At 32.5% G+C, this 19880-nt stretch overlaps 1 protein-coding gene and 3 non-coding genes across 4 annotated transcripts; 2 read left to right on the top strand and 2 right to left on the bottom strand.

Annotated features, from left to right (window-relative positions):
- The first annotated feature begins 1242 nt into the window (after positions 1-1242).
- Positions 1243-9742, top strand: LOC142349175 (box C/D snoRNA protein 1-like). Its single transcript, XM_075400589.1, has 4 exons — positions 1243-1296; positions 3568-3735; positions 8676-8794; positions 9430-9742. Exons 1-4 carry the CDS (start codon positions 1243-1245, stop codon positions 9740-9742), a joined length of 654 nt encoding a protein of 217 aa, XP_075256704.1.
- Positions 9743-18343: 8601 nt separating this feature from the next.
- Trnaq-cug (transfer RNA glutamine (anticodon CUG)) lies at positions 18344-18415 on the bottom strand. Its single transcript has one exon. It is a non-coding gene; the product is annotated as a tRNA-Gln (tRNA).
- Positions 18416-19006: 591 nt separating this feature from the next.
- On the top strand, positions 19007-19078 carry Trnae-uuc (transfer RNA glutamic acid (anticodon UUC)). The gene has a single exon. It is a non-coding gene; the product is annotated as a tRNA-Glu (tRNA).
- Positions 19079-19584: 506 nt separating this feature from the next.
- Trnaq-cug (transfer RNA glutamine (anticodon CUG)) lies at positions 19585-19656 on the bottom strand. The gene has a single exon. It is a non-coding gene; the product is annotated as a tRNA-Gln (tRNA).
- Positions 19657-19880: the final 224 nt, after the last annotated feature.

The following is a 19880-nucleotide window of genomic DNA, read 5'->3' as shown; positions in this document are numbered from 1 at the left end:
TGCAAGGTTATGGCAGTTAAAGTATATAAATTAAAATTTAAAATTAAACAGTAAATTTTGAGAAAATGCGGACTAATTTACTTTAAGCTCACCCCCCCCGCTACCCCTGCGACTGCCCACCCCTGCGACTGCTAATTGTCTTCTCAATCCTCAAATAGTGTTTCTGAAATTATTCTGCAAATATGTTTTTCATTTTGGTCTGATTGATAAGTTAGGCTATCGTGGTTAGTAACTGTTGACAAAGGTGACGCGTGGATCATTGTGACTAGTAGCGTGGTCAAGAGTGACTAACTCTTATCACTCTGTCCAGGCTCACCCAAAAATAGGCATCCTTAAAAACTGTAATGGATATATCCAAGCTTGAAATAAATTTGATCTAAATTTGCTTGCCGTCACAAATTTCCACACACGCACATATATATATATATATATATATATATATATATATATATATATATATATATATATATACATATAGATAAACTTATATATATATATGTATATGTATATATATATATATATATATATATATATATATATATATATATATATATATATATGTATATGTATATGTATATGTATATGTATATGTATATGTATATGTATATATATATATATATATATATATATATATATATATATATATATATCCATCCCTCATCTTAAAACATGGCCATGAAAAGTAGTGACAAACTCGTTTTAACTTACGCGAGAAAATGAACATTGACTCGTAATTTAACGTAAAAAGATTTTTCGCATCTTCATTATATTAATTCTGTTATTGAATATCTTTATTGTCATAGCTACAGTCAAGGTATCTGATTTGATAGTTAATAAATTATTAAAGTTCAATCTATTATACATAAGTATACCTGATACTAAGCGACTTGGTAGGCAGGAAACATCGTTCTTATAAGTTTCTATGATAGTACCGGTGATATCAGCGGACGATAATAACTAATGGATAAACCCTTGTATCGATGTAACATTCTGACTTCGCCGTAGGATTCATCACGTAATTTGATGACTGAATGAACTAAATAGATAAAATTTTTAAAAATCTTACATTGATTTCTTAATGTAACAATAAAGCTTTCTAGCCATAATTTTGCCCTGTACCGTAATCAGAATACCTCATGCAGCTTGGCGTGTGTACAGAAACACAAAACGAAATTGTCTTGTGATGGCAAAAGGGCCGTGACCAATTTCGTCTCAACTGTTGATTTCGACCAATCACATCTCATGAGTGACTACAGGTTTCTAGAACAGGCCGAGAGGAGTCTATATGGCAAAAAGGTAAGCAATTTTTCATTAATTCAAGTAAGATCTCACTAAATTAAGATAGTTAAGGATCAATTTATGCTGTTGTATTTTTATTGAAGTGTGTTTTGGCGTGTCTGTCTAAAGAACAAAGGAATTTTATGAGTATGCATGCAAAACATTTTATCGCTGTTGAGTACTCAGAGTATTGTTCTACTGTTGAGCCTAATTTTTTTTAAAAAAACGGCCGGGCAAACATATCAGTAAATCTTTAAATTTTTTCGAAGGTAATTCCGGTAACATAATGATAAATAAATTCAACTTAGTTAACCTTTAGTCAACTTTTAATTTAATTAAACAGGTTAATTTTAATCAGGTTAATTTTAATTGACGACTGAATAACGTATTAGTAAATGCCATTCCTGAGTGAAAAATCACTTCTGCTCTGGAGAAAAGGAAGGTTAAAATTTCAAAACTTAAAATTTGAAAGATAAAAGTTCTACTTTCTTTACGACCGGAATTAATTATACCATATAATAAAAGGAGCGAAAAAGAAGTTCTCCTTGATTTAAAATAACAATAATTAATAATTGTTGTTCCTGCTTTATCGCAGCAGAACAGCATTAGGCCTACAGAAGCCTGTTCTCAGCTGTCCTTTTTCTTATTATTCCCCACTTTTCAGACAGTTCTTCTTTTGAGCAGCATTGCTCTTTTTTGCTGACTATGGCCACCTTTTTACGACTGAAGCTTTACCTGGTACCAGCATTGCAAAATTCAGAATCAGTGTTCTCTGAATTTTGCTGAATGAGAGGAAAATTCAGAATGCATTTCTGAATAAGCTCTGAATCAGAATGGAAATCAGAAATTTTTCTCAACACTGCAGTTTCATGGCGGCAACATTGAATCTATGTACAGTGTTTTGAGAATGTTAGCGACCATTCCCCCCCAAAAAACATTGCATAGTAGGCTACACGAACTCCTCGTTGCTTAGTGGTAGGAATAATGGTGATAGAAATTAATTCGTGGACATTGTATCCTTAAAAACATGTTTAATTTCGGATCTTTTCCATTTTTGCCCCCAGCTTAGTGGGCGCATATTATATGCACCCGCAGACGCACGTGTCATATGTTTACATAATGTTTTACTATGTAATGTCACGTGCTTCGCAACTGGGGGGCGCAAAACGTACTGGGTGGAACAAAGGGAAAAGAGCCTTAGTTTCTTTTAAAGGCCGCCCTTATCTCAGCGGGATATTATGTTTAACTTAAAAAATAAACCTAAAATTTGGCTGTGCTATTTTTTTTAAAAAACGGTCGGGCAAACATTTCAGTAACATAATGATAAATTCAACTTAGTTAACTTTTAATCCACTTTTAAGTTAATAAAACAGGTTAATTTTAATCAAAAATTGAACAAAATTAACGACAAAGAAGCGGAGTGTTTTTAAAACTTGCGGCCTCAATAATTATAATATTCTTCGGGCTTTTATGACGGTAAAATAAGTATCTTTTGATATATGGTTTGTCCCCCACTGCGTTAGGATTGAAGCAATCGGAAAATGGAAATAGTAAAATGAGCAATCCAAAAATATACGGATTTACCAACAGAACAGTAAATCAGGTTTTGATTTTACTTTAAAAATTTCGGTCTGAATAATTTTCTGATTAAGCTTTATGTATTGGTAGTGCCTATTAAGCAATCTAGCTGTTTATGATTTTCATAAACAATTACTTCCAATCCATTTTTTGTATCTACCCTGTTGAAAAGTGGGCGTGTTGTATACGGCGGCAGTACATGGAACTTTGATAAGTGATGGTGAGGAGGGGTCAAAGTGTAGAAACGGCAATATACAAAAAATGGATTTGAAGTAGCGATTGAACGATAAGTTTATAATCTTGCGGCTATGTTTGTAGCTTTAAAAAATAAATCTAATATTTTTGAGCAAATTCACATGCAAAAATCTCGGTAATTGAATTTTTCACAAAATTCACATGCAAAAATCTCGGTAATTGAATTTTTTAAAAAAAAGGGTCGGACAAACTTTTCAGCCCCCCTTTGTGTTTCTTCAAAGGTAATTCGCTGACAATGATAAATAGATTCAACTTAAGTTAATAAAATATGTTGATTTTAATCAAAATGTTAAAGAACCAAAATAACGAAAAATAAGCCGAATGTACTAACTTGCAACCTCAATAATTAAAATATTCGTCGTGTTTTCTGGAAATCACTAAAAACCAAGTTTTTTGAATATATGTTTGGAGATGGGCGATTAAACTGCTTTTAAAGGACACATTTATAATCTTTAGTACAACAAGATAGTGCACTGTAGTCAGATGTACCCTGTGGTTGTTGACTTCCTGAGGAGAGGTGCCTTCAAAAGGGGAATCAAACTCAAGTTTCTCTCCCTTGGTATGCACAGAAGGAGCACAAACTCCTCAATGTTCAACAGACGCAGTGATACTCTCACATGGAAGGTACTTTAATAGAGTTTCTTTACTTGATGCAAATACTTTTTTGAAACAAATAAATTCAGTATATAACTAAATAGGTTAAAAAAAATATTTGTAACGAAATAAGATGACTCAATAATTTTTTCCGTCAAAAATCATACATCATTTTTGTTGAATTCTATTGTCATTTGGAGTCTGTTGTACTTTTTTGAAATATCAGTTCCTATTTCTGAATCAATTCTGAATCCTTTTGGAAGATAAAAGTGGATGCTCACGAATGACAGTGCGGCTGATGTTCGTCACAATTAACGTGGCTTCTAAGAGTTTGTTTTTATGGCTGCGAAGCTGTAAGCTGAAGGGAGTTATACTGCAGTAGTCTTGATGTTTTTACGACTCGACGAGGAGAATTTGTTTTCTTTAGGTTTTTTAGGAATCGAAGAGGAGTATTGGTTTTCCTGAGGTATTTACGACTCCCAGAGAAGTATTATTGCAGCGTGTTTTTGATCAAAAATTTTTAGGAGTGTATTTGAAAGAGGTTGTAAAAGTCAATGAATTGAAAATCAGAGAGTAGATAGAAAGATTTTCTGCCGCGGTTTCGAGAGAGCGAGTAAAGTGTGTGTGAAGAAAATTTATACAATTTTCGGCAAGGGAGCGATTTTTTAATCACGTGCTGCTCTTTTTTATTTTCGGTATTTTTTTATACGCTATTAAAAACTGATTGTGCGTTTGGGACTGTTTTTGACCATCTCAATCATAGAGTCTCATATGCAATCCTGAGCTTTTTTTGTGATTTCGCCGGTTTCGACATTTTAGCGCTTTTTGTACTCTATTTCATGTTTTTAGTGTGTGAGGTAATTTTTTGGTTGGAATTAGTTTTTGTGTTGGTTTTTGTGGCTGTTTGATTTTGTTAATTTTAATTTCAGTTTGTTTTAGTTAATGAAAATAGGCTAGATTTAAAGAATTTTAAGCTTAATTTTTCTGTTTTTGAAGATTTTCTTTTCCAAATTCTCCTGTTTTTTTTTCTGGTTATCAGAATATTCTTCAATGTTTAATTGTTCTTGAACGAAGTTCATAGCATTTATTGTAAACGCGTTGGTCTTTTTTAATGCTAATTTTTTTGCTGGACCGTTTTGCGCTTTTCTTCTATAACATTCTTTGACTTCTCAAGTAACTCAAGTCATTTTTGAGTGATCTCTATTGAGCTCACTCCGAAGTAAAGCTCGTTGCTAATATAAATTCGGTGGCAGCATAGAAACAAGAAGGGACTAATAGCCGGGTGGTTAATGCATTTGGTTATTCATCAGGAGGTCAATGGTTCGAATCCCGGTGGGGTCAAATGTTTTCCACCCGCCTGTCGTTCGTGAGCAATTCTTCCGACATTTATCTGTTTATGTTTATTGGTTTAGTTAGTGGTTTTGGTTTTTTCACTAAGTGAAAGCAATTAAAGATTTGATACATATTTTCATGAATTAAGTTAATCAACTCTGCAGTTTGTAGATTATACTTTTTGCTCATTTTTTAAGTGTTCCAGTGCATTTGGGTTTCGTGTGGTTGCTCAACGAGTCAGCAGTAACTGTTTCTGTAACCGTGTTAAGAAGAGTTTTTGGGACTTTGCGATTTTTAGAGAACATTTGACAAGTTTTATAGATTTCTGTCTTTTAATTGTTTTCTTTTTGCTTCGCTTTTCTCCTTTTTTGAGATGTATCGTTGGTTATGTTTTCTCATCCTTTTTTAACATCACAATTAAGTTCTACCTGGAAATCTATGCAATACAGTGTGTTCAAATATAATGCTTTATCAACAAAGTTTCCAGGAAAATATTTTTGTTTCGCCTTTTTCCGTGCTAGTTTGTTTCCTCCGTTTGCTGTTTCAATCTGATTGGTGAAGTTAATAATTTCATCAGTTGGTGGTTGGCTAGGGCGTAAGTTTAATTTTACTTCGAGTCGATTGTGGAGTCTTTCGGCTATTTTTTTAACCGGAAATACGGTGTTTTTACCTAAAAGCGGAAATGAGTAAAATTGCTGTTTGAAATTTTCTGAGCGAGAGAAAGCTATGCGCTGCCTTTAGTAAATGACTTCTTGACTGTGAAAACTGTTTTTGAAAGAATGGCGCATATAATCGATGTTAGCCGTTTTTTCGTCCAATTGGCCCAATTTTTTGAGTGTATAATGTTTTCTTCCGAAATTTTTTGATCTGGTTACCAGTGTATTCAAGAGCCTAATAGTTTGTTTCAAGTTCAAAATCGACCATTCCTAATTTCTCTCTTCTTTCTTTAGTTTCGTTATTTTTGGATCTTTGAGCGGAATTTTATCTTTCAAAGGATCAGCGTATTTGACAAGGTCTTTTTAATGATTCATGCATTGAATACCTCTTTTTGAGATTACGTATTTTAGTGTTACAAAATTTCACACGCAATTTTCTGATTATGGCGGTTTTTGGCCAAAACTTTTTAACGTTTTTTTTCGGTTTAATTTTAAAAAAGATTTTTCTATGCAATTGCAGGAATTTTAGGTTCGTTTTGTTAAAAATAGAATACTGTTTGGCCTTAGGTTTTTGAATTTCAGTTTTTTTAAATGAAGTTTTTGATAAAAGTTTGACACTTTTTCCGCAATTTTTAATCTTGCGACTCTTAACTCTGTGTTTACTTTTCTGTATAGTTAGGAGGATGGCTATTTAATTTTGCTGAGCCTCGAATTGCAAATAATGAGGAAACCTTTTTTCTGCTTCATTTTTTTTTCAATTTGATTTTAAACGTGCAACGATTACGAAGTAGTCATTGTTGCTGTCGCTTATCTCTTGAGCGCTATTTTTTTTTGCTACATATGTGTTCTAATGGCGCCTATTTGCAATTGCTTGAACTCATCAACGGGCAGCTAATGGTTTTAATGACTCTTTGACACTATTTGTTTTCACAAATTATTAGTTGATATTTGCTTTTGGCCGTTTTTATTTTTCTGTTGTCGCATTAATTTGTTTTTTACGGTACAGGTATCTTTGATTGCTATTGAGGAATAAATGATCCTTATTAGTAAATGGAATTCATTGCCAAAGTTTTCTTGACTTTTACTCTATTTGTTCTCTAAAATGTTTACTTAATTTTTGCTTTTTGCTATAGTTTGTACTTTTTTAAAATTATTTTTGTTACTATTTAATTCCATCAGAGACTGTTCCCATTGTTTGACCAATTCCTTCGAGACTGGTCCCATTGGTTGACCAATTCCTTCGATATAATTGTTCAAGTTCAAGGTTGATGCTTTCGACGACTTTGACGCTAATTGTTTTCAAAAATTGTTGAGGCATTTATGAGCTAAGGATGCTTTAATCAATCGAATTATTTGGTTCAGTTTATGGTTTGGTTTTCGTGAGTTTTTGGGCAGTTTGATTGTTTTTTGCCTGGTAACTAAGTCTCTAAGTCTCATCAATGACAAGATTGAGTGGTTACCAATGGAGGAGGCATGAATGAATCTACCTAATGATTTGTGTTCATAGAACAAGTTTTAATTGTCTAATTTTTTTAAAAGTATTAATGTACATTTGAGTCTTGCCCTTTTTTGCTGTATATATTTTGGTCTTTTTGCTCATTCTCAAAATGACTGTTCTCATTTACCTGCTAGTGTGGCGTAATTGTTGTCAAATTATTGGCTTCAGTTTTAAGCTAGCGTTTTTTTTTACAGAGATGACGTTTGTTTTCAAAATGTCTAAATGAGTTTGTGAATCTTGCCTTCGTTTATAGGTCATTGCCCGCCATTTTTCTGGCATCAGAAGTGCTAAAAACATATTTTATGTCTTCTAAAGGAATGTGGTTATGTTGTAGCTAAGGAGCTTGACAGTTAGTTATTAGGTTTTTGTTTTGTCTGACTCCACTGACTTTGAAAGGTAATCCAGTTTTGCTGGTTTCTGAGTTTTGCGATTTTTTGTCTTTGTCTCTTTTTTCCCTCTGTATCTGAATGATTCCCAGAAGCTGTTGTGTTTTAAACTCATTCTCAGGATGCTGATGCTTGGAGTCAGTTTTTTTATAATCTGTTGTTGTTTTCAAACACAAGGTCTTGGAAAGAGAACTTTTCTAATTGTTTTTAGGCTTTGTTAACTTTTGCTCAGCTAGGGTCATGGACTTTGTTGATTGTTTGAGTTTGATGTTGCTTTATAGAATGTTAATTGTGAGGTCATTATTTTGTTTATTTCTCTGGATTGTAATTGAGTACATGTCCTGGTGTGTTTTTTGTTTAAATTTGTTCATCGCTTGAGCTTTTTACTTTTGTTTTCGAACATTGACTTCTTTAGAACATTGACTCCTTTTATCGAGCATTGGACTCCAACAGTAGCTTAGTTTCAAATACATAGTTATTGGGAACTGCTTGGAATATTCAAGGTCAAAAGAGCATTTTGAGCAGTTTTCTTCCCATTTTTGCTTGACCGTTATGACTTTTCTCGTGAATTTAACGCACTTGACTTTTTGGTTTTGCGTGATGTAATTTTCTCTCTCATTCACAAGTGTCATCAGATAAACTCAATTTGTGGCAATTAACTGGTAAAATTCAAATGAAAAGTGCACCGCAATTGGTGTCATTTTTTCACTTAAAAATTCTATTAGTGGTTATAGTGGTATATAATCATCTCTATTGACGTCATTTTAAGCCCCCTTAGTTCATTTAGTCGCCCCTCACTGAAGCAGGCTGCAACAGATTTGCCCTCTAGTTGTTAGAGAGCATTATTTCCGACGTTAGCCGGTAATATTTTTGTATTAAATATAATGATTGAACTTAGGCTGTTCATGCATGGACTTAAATATGAAAAAATCTAAATGCTCCAATATGTCTTTTTTGTATTTTTCAAATAGGTTCCGTAGTTGCCGTGGACTTTATTATAGCCCCTGCCATTGCTAAAGCGACTGACATCAAAAGAAGTGGTTTTAAGTTATGTACAAAGTTGTATCTAGTAATGATGTGACGTGTTCTGTTTTACAGGTAGAATGGCTGTTTCCTCTCTCCGAAGTGACATACTCTGACAAGTCTGTGAATGACAAGTCTTCCATTCAGTCTGTACTCGACACCTACCTCTCGGATGACACTTCTGACGTCATAAGGTATCACGTCACAATTACTATCTTACTTGGGTAAAGGACGCGGCTCATTATTTGAAATCGGCTCATTATTTTTCATAAATTTCGATCATTTTTCTGGATCTTTTCTGTTTGGATAGCTTAATATATAGCTTAATGTATATAGCTTAATATATAGCGAAATTTATTACTGGCATCCATAAAACAGTGGGGGGATGGGGTTGAAACGAAATAGATCCATTTTTCCTTGCATGGAAGGGTTAGCTCGTTTATGATTCGATGGTAAGAGAGCACATTAATTGAACTAAAATGAATGAGGTTGAGTAAGTGACTTGATGAGTGACTTCTACGACGAGCTGGATCTTTACTCAGTCAGAATAAATACCGGATCAGTTAATTTTGATTTATTACTTTAAAAAAAACTTTTAATTAGCACCAACTTGTTTCAGTCTCGTCTTTTTTAATATTTGAAGTTGTTCAGTAGTGACCTTTTATGCATTGTTTGTTGTGCGCTTTAATCTAGTCAATCAATTTTTTCCATCATTAATCCCATTAACTTTTTTTCTAACATTAGTAAAGTTTTCAGCTTGAGAACACAATGTAAAACGTAAGCCGGTTTCATTCTCCCAATTTTAACAACTTTTTCTAAAATTGTTTAGGCAGTCATTGAAGAAGTATTTCATGAATTTGAGCAAAGTGCGAGTGTTGATGTCAAACGAACTAACTGGATCTCAAAAGCGCTATTTCGTCGTGGACACCTCAAAAACCCTCAGCGACTTTCTAATCGGAAAAACTATCGTTGAGTACCCGACATTTATTGTGACCTTGGAGCAATTTTTGAACAGGTACAAGTTGATTTCAAAGGAGGAAGAGGACGCGTTGAACAATGAAATGCGTGAACGCAGGTTGAACAGATTTTTCAATTTGCAGAATAGAAATGAACGAAATCGCGATGGTGATTCGATGGTTTAAACCACTACAATGGAGAGGCAAATTCTACTTGTAGAAAAACTGTCGGGATTACCGTACAAGATTGAAAGCTATTTATTGTTCAATTAAAGTGGAAAGGAATGATTTTTTGTCAATCGCAAGAGAGACCAACGAAATCGGTAGAAAATCGGAAGATTTTTTCCGACGGCAGAAAACCGGAAGCTCTTAACGATATCAGCTTATGGGAAGGATTCCTACATTTTTTTTGAATTTCGTTTGAACAAATTGATATCACACTCTCCGTTTTTCTCTCAGATTGTTACTTCAACAGTTTATTGTATAGTCTGCTTGCCAATTCAACGCACTTTTAACACACGGCCAATTTTCAAGCGCGGTCCAAACATTTCTGGCACTTCACTTATAGTTGATCAACTTTTCATCCTCCGGGCTACCTCAGAAAATAAAAAGTTCTTTTTACTCATTTTTAATAGCCGCAAAGCAATAGATGATGCTATTTTTAGCCTTCTCTTAGTTTTTCACAATTCAAAGTATTTTAATTGTATTGGGTCGCTGCCTTTTTACGACTCGAAGAGGAGTGTTGGTGGAAAGTATTTTTGTCGGACGGTAGTTTTGTTGGGGTGTATTTGAAATTGGAAGTAATAGGCGTGAAAACAAAGTGTTTAGGTCAATTTGCCGAAGAGCCGAGAAAAGAGAGATTGGTTTTCTGTTCAGGTTGCATTTTTGAGAGAGTGAGAAAAGTAGGTGTGAAACGACTTTCGCTAAGCGAGCGATTTTTTTTGATGACGTGCGGCATTTTCAAAGGAGCTTTTAAAAGTCCTATTAATTCAGATAGAGGTTTTTCTCCCAGTTTTCCAAACTAGTAATAGTGCATTTAGAAGAGTTTTTGACCATCTGAAGCAAATAGTACACTTTTTTACTCAATTTTGAGTTATTTTTTATATTTTGCCCTGTTGGAAGCGTTTTTGACAGTTTTTGTGTTCTGCAAATTTTTCTAGAATTTGGGGAATTTTGTGGTTTAAAAAAGTTTTTCTATATTTTTTGGCTGCCTTTTAAAATTAAGTGATCTCTAGTTTTGAGTTTTTTTAATTTTAAAATGCAAATTTTAATTTTATGCAAATTTATAGCCGATTTTTGTCTGTTTTTCAAATTTTTTTACTGTGTACTTCTCGTTGTAATTTTGATCTTAATTTTGAGCCATTCTAAGGATTTATTTCTGATAAAAGTTGCAACGGAAGACTAGAAAATGAAATTTTCTATGAAATAATTTTCCTATTGTTTTCAGGTTTTTTTCTGATTTTTGCGTTTTTATTGTTGTTTAATTTTTCTCTCAGGTGTTAGATGGGTAAATGCTTGAGGAGAAGACGTAATAGATGGATATCCACTAAATGGCGGTTGTGAAGTATCGTCTTATCATACAAGAAATATTTAAAGAACACTGTATTTTGACGGTGTCCTTTATTTCTCTGTATTTTTCTCGTCTTTCTCTGTAAAAATTATTTTCGTTGGTTTATCCATCAAATGGTATAAGATCTTTGATTGAAGACTAAACATTGTGCAAGTTTTTGCCTGTTTTTGTTGCAAAATGTTAAGTAAAATGAGTAGAAATTTTGTTATGTCAATTAGAACCATCAGCTGTCTACTGCTAGTTGTTGCCGGAATTTGTGCGGCTTTGTTTGTTTTTGAAGATCTACGCACATATTTTCATGATTTTTTTAGTCAAATTGAGTAGTGATTTTGGTCACGCCGAAACAGGAATTAGAGCGGAAAAGCGAGTGGATTTGCGGCGTCAATTTTTCTTCACTCGAATTTCAAAGTAGAGTGAGAAAACGGTGTTTGAACAAAAATTATTCCTCTCGATTGTGATTTTTCGTTCACAGGCGACAATTTGACTTTGAGATTTTACTGTTTTTTATTTGATTTTTTTCATAGCCTTTTTTTCGAAATGGTTTTTCCAATACAGTCATGTCCATTCTAGGTCTAGTTCTTTTGTTAAGTCAATGAAAATTCTTTAAATTGTAGGTCAGGACTTGTCCTACTATGTTTTTTATTTCGTCCTCAAGATTTTTATTTTACGACGATATGATGTCAAAATCAGTTCAAATCTGCTTTTTGTTCATTCTTCCATGCAATTTTAACTGAAATGCGTGTGTGACGCCATTTTTCACTCTTAGTGGATAAACGTTTTTTGCTCATTCTCGTGAATATTTTTTTAGGTCACACGTGATTTACCTCACTCTCAAAAATGTCTTCATCACACTTTTCTTTACTCTAATTCAAAGAGGTAAGGCCAATTGAAGTTGTACAGATTCGTAATCAAAATATGACATCTCAGTTTGTAATAAAAAGAATAGACTTCATTTTTGTTCTCATTTCTACTATCTTTTTGAAACTGCAGATCAAGGAAGCTATCGCGGCTATTTTCTGCCAATCTGCCAGCTATGTTTATAGTTGTTTGTTCAGTTGCTCTCGAACAAAAATTGAGGTAATTTTTGTAAATGTGTATGTCCTTTTATGCTTGACTCTTCTCTTTTAGTCCGTTCTGTTCGGTTCATTAGTCTTTTCTCGGGTGACTTTTTAACGCTGGACTTTTTGATTTCTTTGAGTTATTTGAATTGCGCGCATTCAGAAATTAACTTGTTTGCTAAATTAAAACTGATTATGAGCGAAAACAGTATGTAGCCAGTGTACCGTAGTGGTTACTGTTAGTCACCGACTCTAATCATAGAGGTCGCGGGTTGGGAGCCCACACCACTCCTATTTTCTCTATTTCGTTCCTTTCTTTTCACTTCTCTCTTTTATGTTTTTTTATTCTCCCTTCCTTTCCTCCTTCTTTTCTCCCTTTCCGTTCTCCCCTTCTTTTCTCTTTTTATTTTGTTTCTTTTGTCTCTTTTCTGTTCTGTTCTACAATTTTTTTCTCTTTCTTTTCTCTCTTTGGTTTCTCTTGCTTTTCTCTTTTCTGTATTTCATTTCTGCCTTTCTGTTTTCGCTTTCGCTCCTCTCTTCCGCTTCTCTCTTTAGTTTCCCGTTTTTTCTTTTCTGTTTTTCTTTTCTCGCTTGCGTTTCTCTGTTTTTTCTTCTTCTTGCTTTCTTTTCTGTTCTTCTGACTTTCTCTCTTTTTTTCTTTCCTCTTTTTTCTCTCCCTCTTTCTCTTTTCTTTGTTTTTCTTTTCTTTTTTTGTTCTCTCCTTCGTTATTCCGTCTTCTCTCTCTTTTCTTTCTTTTTATAGCTGCGAAGCTGTAAGCTGAGCGTAGCTATATTGCGGTGCTCTTGGTTTTTTTTGTTTCGTCGTCTGACGCTCTTTTTTCGTTTTGCATTTGTTCACACAGCAAAGCTGAAAAAGTCAAATTTTCTGAATGACTTCTTCCTCTCACTAACGGCATTTGCGCGCGTGACGTCATTTCTCACTCGTTTTAGCAAAAGTTTTTAGGTTATTTGCTTGATTAGATTTTGATCATACGTGACTTACCTCACTCAATAAAATGACTTGCACTTTAAAACTTGAGTTTAATTTGAATTAGTTTAAGGAACTCATATGTGCAGTAAAGGTCCCTAATAAAAGGCTTCTGCGGAATGAATTTCAACAAGCTTAATTAATTTATCGCTTAATGTTTTTTACCTATTTTTTTGAGCGGCCTCGATTTTTTTTTAAATTTAGATCTGTATCTGTTTCTATCTCTATTATATGGCACGCAGGTCTATTCTTTCGCAGCTGTTCCGGCAATCTGCCGGCTATGTTTTCTCTATTTTTCCTCTCTTGCTTTTCTCTTTCCTTTCTCTCTGTCTTTTCTCTCTAGATTTTCTCTTTCTTTTCTGTCTTTTTTTTGTCTTTCTTCTCTCTTTATTTGCTCTTTTTTCAGTTTTTTTTCCTGTCTTTCGTTTCTGTCTTGTTTCTTTCTTTTTATTCTCTCTTTCTTTTCTTTTCTCTTCTTTTTCTACATTTCTTTTCTCTTCTTTTTATTTGTTTTCTGTTCTTCTTTTCTGCCTTTTTTCTACTCTTTTTCTTCCCTTTCTCTTTTTTTGTTTCACTCTTTCGTTTCTCTTTACTCTTTTTTTCTTTCCTCTTTCTTTTCTCTTACTATTCTTTCCTTTCTCTCTTTCTTTTCTTTTCTGTTCTTTTTGTTCTACATTCCTTTTCTCTCTACCTTCTTTTTTCTCTCTTTCGTTCCTCTCTTCCGTTTCTCTCTTTAGTTTCCCGTTTTTTCCTTTCTGTTTTTCTTTTCTCGCTTGCGTTTCTCTTTATCTTTTCTCTTTCTTTTCTGTTCTTCTGACTTTCTTTTTTCTTTTCTTTCCTCTTTTTTCTCTCCCTCTCTTTCTCTCTTTTCGTTTTTGTTTTTCTTTTCTTTTTTTTTGTTCTCCCCTTCGTTTCTCTGTCTTTTCTTTCTTCTCTTTTTTTCCTCTCTTGCTTTTCTCTCTATCCTTTCTCTCTGTTTTTTTCTCTATATTCTCTCTTTCTTTTCTGTCTTTTGTCTTTCTTCTCTCTTTGTTTGCTCTTTTTTCAGTTTTTGATTTCGTATTTCGCTTTCTTTTTCCTGTCTTTCGTTTCTGTCTTTTTTCTATCTTTTTCTCTTCCCTTCTCTTTTTTTCGTTTCACTCTTTCATAGCTCTTCTCTGTTTTTCTTTTCTCTTTCTTTTCTCTTACTATTCTTTCCTTTCTCTCCTTTTCTTTTCTGTTCTTTTTGTTCTACATTCCTTTTCTCTCTACCTTCTTTTCCCTCTTGCCCTCCTTCGTTCCTCTCTTCCGTTTCTCTCTTTGGTTTCCGTCTTTTTTTCTCTTTTCTGTCTTTCTCTTCTCAGTATATTTTCTCTCTTTTTTTCTCTTTCTTTCTTTTGCTTTTCTCTGTGTTTTCTGTCTTTTTTGTCTTTCTTCTTTCTCTGTTCTCTCTTTTTTTCCTGTTTTTTTTCTGTTTTTTGTCTTTTTCTTTTCTGTCTTTCGTTTCCCTTTCTTTTCTCTTTCCTTTCTGTCTTCATTTTATCTGTTGCCTTTTTTTTCTTTTCTCTTTCCTTTCTTACCTGTCTTTCGTTTTCTGTCCTTTTTTCGGTCTACTTTCTCTCTTTTTCTTTTTTTTTCTCTTTCTTTTTTCTCTTTTGTCTTTCTTCTCGCTTTTTAATTTCTTTGTTTCTGTTATTTTTGTGCTTTTCTTCTTTCTCTTTTCTCTTATTCATTTCTGTCTTCTGTCTCTATTTTTTCTTTGTAATCTCTTTCCTCTTTCTTTTCCCTTCTGTTATTTTTCTACATTTTGTCTTTTTCTGCTTTCGTGTGTTTTCTGTTCTTCTTTTCTGCCTTTTTTTCTTTCGTTTTTTTCTCTTCCTTTTCTCTTTCGTTTCCCTTTCGTTTCTCCTTAATTCTACTTCTCTGTTTCTCTTAACTTTATTTTTTTTCTCTTACTTTTCTCTTTCTTTGCTGCCTTTTTTTCTCTTACTATTTTTTCTTTCTTTTCTTTTCTGTTCTTTTTCTTCTACATTTCTTTTTTCTTTTCCTTTTTTCTCATTCGTTTCACTCTTGCTTTTCTCCTTTCTGTATTTTTTTTCTGTCTTTTTTTTATTCTTTTTCTATCGTTCCTCTCTTCCGTTTTCTTTTTTGGTTTCTCAGTCTTCTCTTTCTTTCTTCGGTCTATATTCTCGCACGTTCTTCTTCTCCCTCTTGCCTTTCTCTATCTTTTCTGTCTTTCTTTTGTCTTTCTCCTCTCACTTTGTTTTTCTTTCTTTTCTGTTCTTTTTTGCTTTTCTTTTTTTTCTTTTTTTGGTTTTCCTTTCTTTTCTCTTTCCTTTCTGTCTTTATTTTATCTTTCTTTTTTCGTTTCTTTTTCCATTCTCTCTTGCTTTTCTCTTTTCCTTCTTTCTTCTCTCTTTTTCGTTTCTCTCTTACTTTTCTCCTTAATGTATTTCTTTTCTCATTCTTGTTTTCTCTTATTCGTTCCTTTCTGGCGTTTTTTTCTTTGGTTTTCCTGTCTTTTCTCTTTTCTTTCTATCTTTATTTTATCTTTCTTTTTTCGTTTCCCTTTTTCCATTCTCTCTTGCTTTTTTCTCTTCCTTCTTTCTTTTCTCTTTTTCGTTTCTCTCTTACTTTTCTCCTTTCTGTATTTCTTTTTCTCATTCTTGTTTTCTCTTATTCGTTCCTCTCTGGCGTTTTTTTCTTTGGTTTTCCTGTCTTTTCTCTTTTCTTTCTATCTTTATTTTATCTTTCTTTTTTCGTTTCCCTTTTTCCATTCTCTCTTGCTTTTTTCTCTTCCTTCTTTCTTTTCTCTTTTTCGTTTCTCTCTTACTTTTCTCCTTTCTGTATTTCTTTTTCTCATTCTTGTTTTCTCTTATTCGTTCCTCTCTGGCGTTTTTTTTTCTCTGGTTTTCCTTTCTTTTCTCTTTCCTTTCTGTCTTTATTTTATCTTTCTGTTTTCGTTTCTCTTTTTCCATTCTCTCGCTTTTCTCTCTTTCGTTTCTCTTGCTTTTCTCCTTTTCTTTTCTCTCTATATCGTTTCTCTTTCCTCATTTATGACATCAAACGAACTTTAGTGAACACAACCTTAAGAACCAATAAAAATGCCTACAGAAGCTACATTGTGCACATTCTCAGTTACGGTTCACAACTATGGAAACCAAGCATATGGGATGTAACTTTACTTGAAAGTGTCCAGATGAAAACAGTGACATTGATTTTTGGTTCGAATACACAGCAATCATACAAATGTAGTCTAGTGATTCTTAAGATTTTACCATTATCGTTTTATCAAGAGTTGCATGTGGTCCTATTGTTTGCTAATATACTGTCTGGAAATTTTGACATTGACTGGCATAAATAGCTCTCACGCTCTCACTATCAGATATCGGAAACACAAGAGTGCAGACAACTCGAAATTTCCAGTGCCTCAATTTTTGTTTTTAAAAAATGCTATTCCGATCTTTGGATGCGAGCCTGTAATCTTGCCAATATTTTAAACGGTTTTTTCGAAAGCGAAATTTTGTTTAAAGAAGATTGGAAGAATAAACTTTTGGATCTTTACATTCTGTACTTTCACAATAAATATGACGAGAATATCTCATGTACTTGGAGAATTGTTTGCGGATGTACCAAATGCAAAGAAGTGAAAAACTCAATTTCTCCTAAACCACGAGCTTAGAACTGCCTAAACTGCGGGTCCGGGGACCCATGAGATTTTGCTCTAAAGTCATATTATTATTTTTTATTATTATTATTATTATTATTATTTATTTATTATTATTATTATTATTATTATTATTATTATTATTATTACTATTATTATTATTATTATTATTATTATTATTATTATTATTATTATTATTACTATTATTATTATTATTATTATTATTATTATTATTATTATTATTATTATTATTATTATTATTATTATTATTATTATTATTATTATTATTATTATTATTATTATTCTTATTACTATTATTATTATTATTATTATTATTATTATTATTATTATTATTATTATTATTATTATTATTATTATTATTATTATTATTATTATTTATTATTATTATTATTATTATTATTATTATTATTATTATTATTATTATTATTTATTATTATTATTATTATTATTATTATTATTATTATTATTATTATTATTATTATTATTATTATTATTATTATTATTATTATTATTATTATTATTATTATTATTATTATTATTATTATTATTATTATTATTATTATTATTATTATTATTATTATTATTATTATTATTATTATTATTATTATTATTATTATTATTATATTATTATTATTATTATTATTATTATTATTATTATTATTATTATTATTATTATTATTATTATTATTATTATTATTATTATATTATTATTATTATTATTATTATTATTATTATTATTATTATTATTATTATTATTATTATTATTATTATTATTATTATTATTATTATTATTATTATTATTATTATTATTATTATTATTATTATTATTATTATTATTATTATTGTTATTATTATTATTATTATTATTATTATTATTATTATTATTTTTTATTATTATTATTATTATTATTATTTTTATTATTCCTTTCATCTCTTGTTTCTCTTCTTTCCTATCTCTTTTTCAGGCTTTTCTGTTCTTTTTCCTTTCTTTTCCTCTTTTTTTTCTTTCTTTTCTGTTTGTTTTCTCTCCTTTCTTATCTTTTTTTCTCTTTCTCTTCTATGTTTCTTTTCTCCTTTTCTTTTCCTTCTTTTCTCTCTCTTTTTCTGTTCTTTTTTGCTGCCTTTCTGTTCTCTCTTGCTTCTGTGTTTTCTCTTTCATCTTTCTTTTCTCTTTTTCTCTTCGCATTTTTAAAGGCGAAATCATCGCAAGTTTGAACGCTCCTCAAGCATGCAGCGTAACATTTTACATTCTGTACAAGTCTTGGCGCTCCTTAAATATGAAAAATAGCAAAGCCAAAGACATGAAAACCCTATTTTTTAAATGATTTTTTTGTGATGCTTTTGCGGGCCCGCTAGTGTCTTTTAGTTTTAGGATGTTTGTTAACTCCAATAATAAATTTTTTAACAGAATGAACAAATTGATGTTCATTCTGTTATAAATGATGATCAGCGGGACGTAAGATCCCAGGTGGTTTTGCGCGCAACACGATTTCTGCAATAATTAAGGTCCCACCGAGATTTGAACTCGGATCTTTGGATTCAGAGTCCAAGGTGCTAACCATTACACCATGGGACCGTGCGATGAATTGTGGTCACCTGTGCCATAAACCACCTTGAGACTCAATAGCCAAGTTTCAGGTATAAAGGTCAAAATTTGGTATAAAATTTTCATGAGGATATCGTTTTCGTCGGATATCTTTTTTGCTAAGTTTAACCAATTATCGTATATTTTTAGCAAGTTCCATAGGGTTCCATTGCAAATGAACGTTCCCGAAATCTTCGGACATAAATGCGTATTTATACGATCATTTGCATTTCAGTGCTATATCTTCCATCAACTCAAATTTATCATATTCTCTGTATATTTGAATAATGCAATTTGGCCTTTGAACCTATGCCTATAAGTTTTGGAACGTTCGCTTGAACTGCAACTTTATGGGACGGAAAATATTTGTCGAGTGACGTGACGCCTAATAAGGTTCGCATGTTTTAGAATTCTGAACACAATCTTTATAAGCCTTATTGTGCGGCAGATTTGAGTTAGGGTTCCATTACCTAAAAGGCACAGACGAAAAAAGCTGCCCAATCGACAACATCTGAAAATCGATTGATTTAAGTGTATGAAGAGCTTTCTCTTTTGCCAGATTGTTTCTGAAGGTATTGCAACTCCCAGTTGGTCTAGCGGTTAGGATTTGTGGCTTTCACCCACAAGGCACGGGTTCGACTCCGGGACTGGGAAATTTTGAAATTTAACTTCATATCTGATTTTGTACCGCATTGTAGGCCTATTTTTGGCTTGGAATAATCTGTTTTGAATCTTTCATTCCCTACGCTCGCTGGCCTTGTTTCTTCGTACCATGTTACAAGCCGAGTCTATATATCTCAAGGCTTTCTGACACCATCTCTGGACAACTGATTGGTTGCATTATGCGTATCTGACTTCTGAAAAGCTTGATTTGAGTAAGTTAGAGGTTGCTTCTAGACCTCAAAAATTATCCCTTCCAGAAGGACCAAGTCGCGGTAGGTCAACGGGTCAGGATTGTTGACTGGTACCCACAATATCAGAGTTCCACTTCTGGGCACGGAACCAATTTTGCTTTGCTGAATTGCTGTAGACATGATGTATTAATGAAATCTGGTTGTAAATGTTTCCGTTGTAGTGAGAAACGTGAGAGAAATAAACTGTTTGCTCAAAATATTTCCATCTATTCTCACCCCAGAACAGATCCCGAGTTTTTGCAAAGAAGGTCCCACCGAGATTTGAACTCGGATCTTTGGATTCAGAGTCCAAGGTGCTAACCATTACACCATGGGACCGTGGGATGTTGTTCCGGCACCTGTGCCATATAGCACATTGAATGAGAGCATCTGATTTCTGATTATTATCTTAATAAGATTTTCAAGATACAGTTTTTAAAATAAAAAACTCCCTTCAATTTGACTCTAAATTTTGCTCTCTTTTGTCAGCTTTTTAAAATTTTTATTTGCGAAAACGACGACTAAACTGAGTTATGCTCTCTCGATTTTTTACGTCAACAGGA

This window comes from Convolutriloba macropyga, chromosome 11 (genome assembly GCF_964194025.1).
Source record: "Convolutriloba macropyga chromosome 11, txConMacr16.3, whole genome shotgun sequence".
In the NCBI taxonomy this organism is placed as follows: domain Eukaryota; kingdom Metazoa; phylum Xenacoelomorpha; order Acoela; family Convolutidae; genus Convolutriloba; species Convolutriloba macropyga.
The sequence above is the reverse complement of the archived record's forward strand: the minus strand, read 5'-3'. Positions and strand labels throughout refer to the sequence as shown.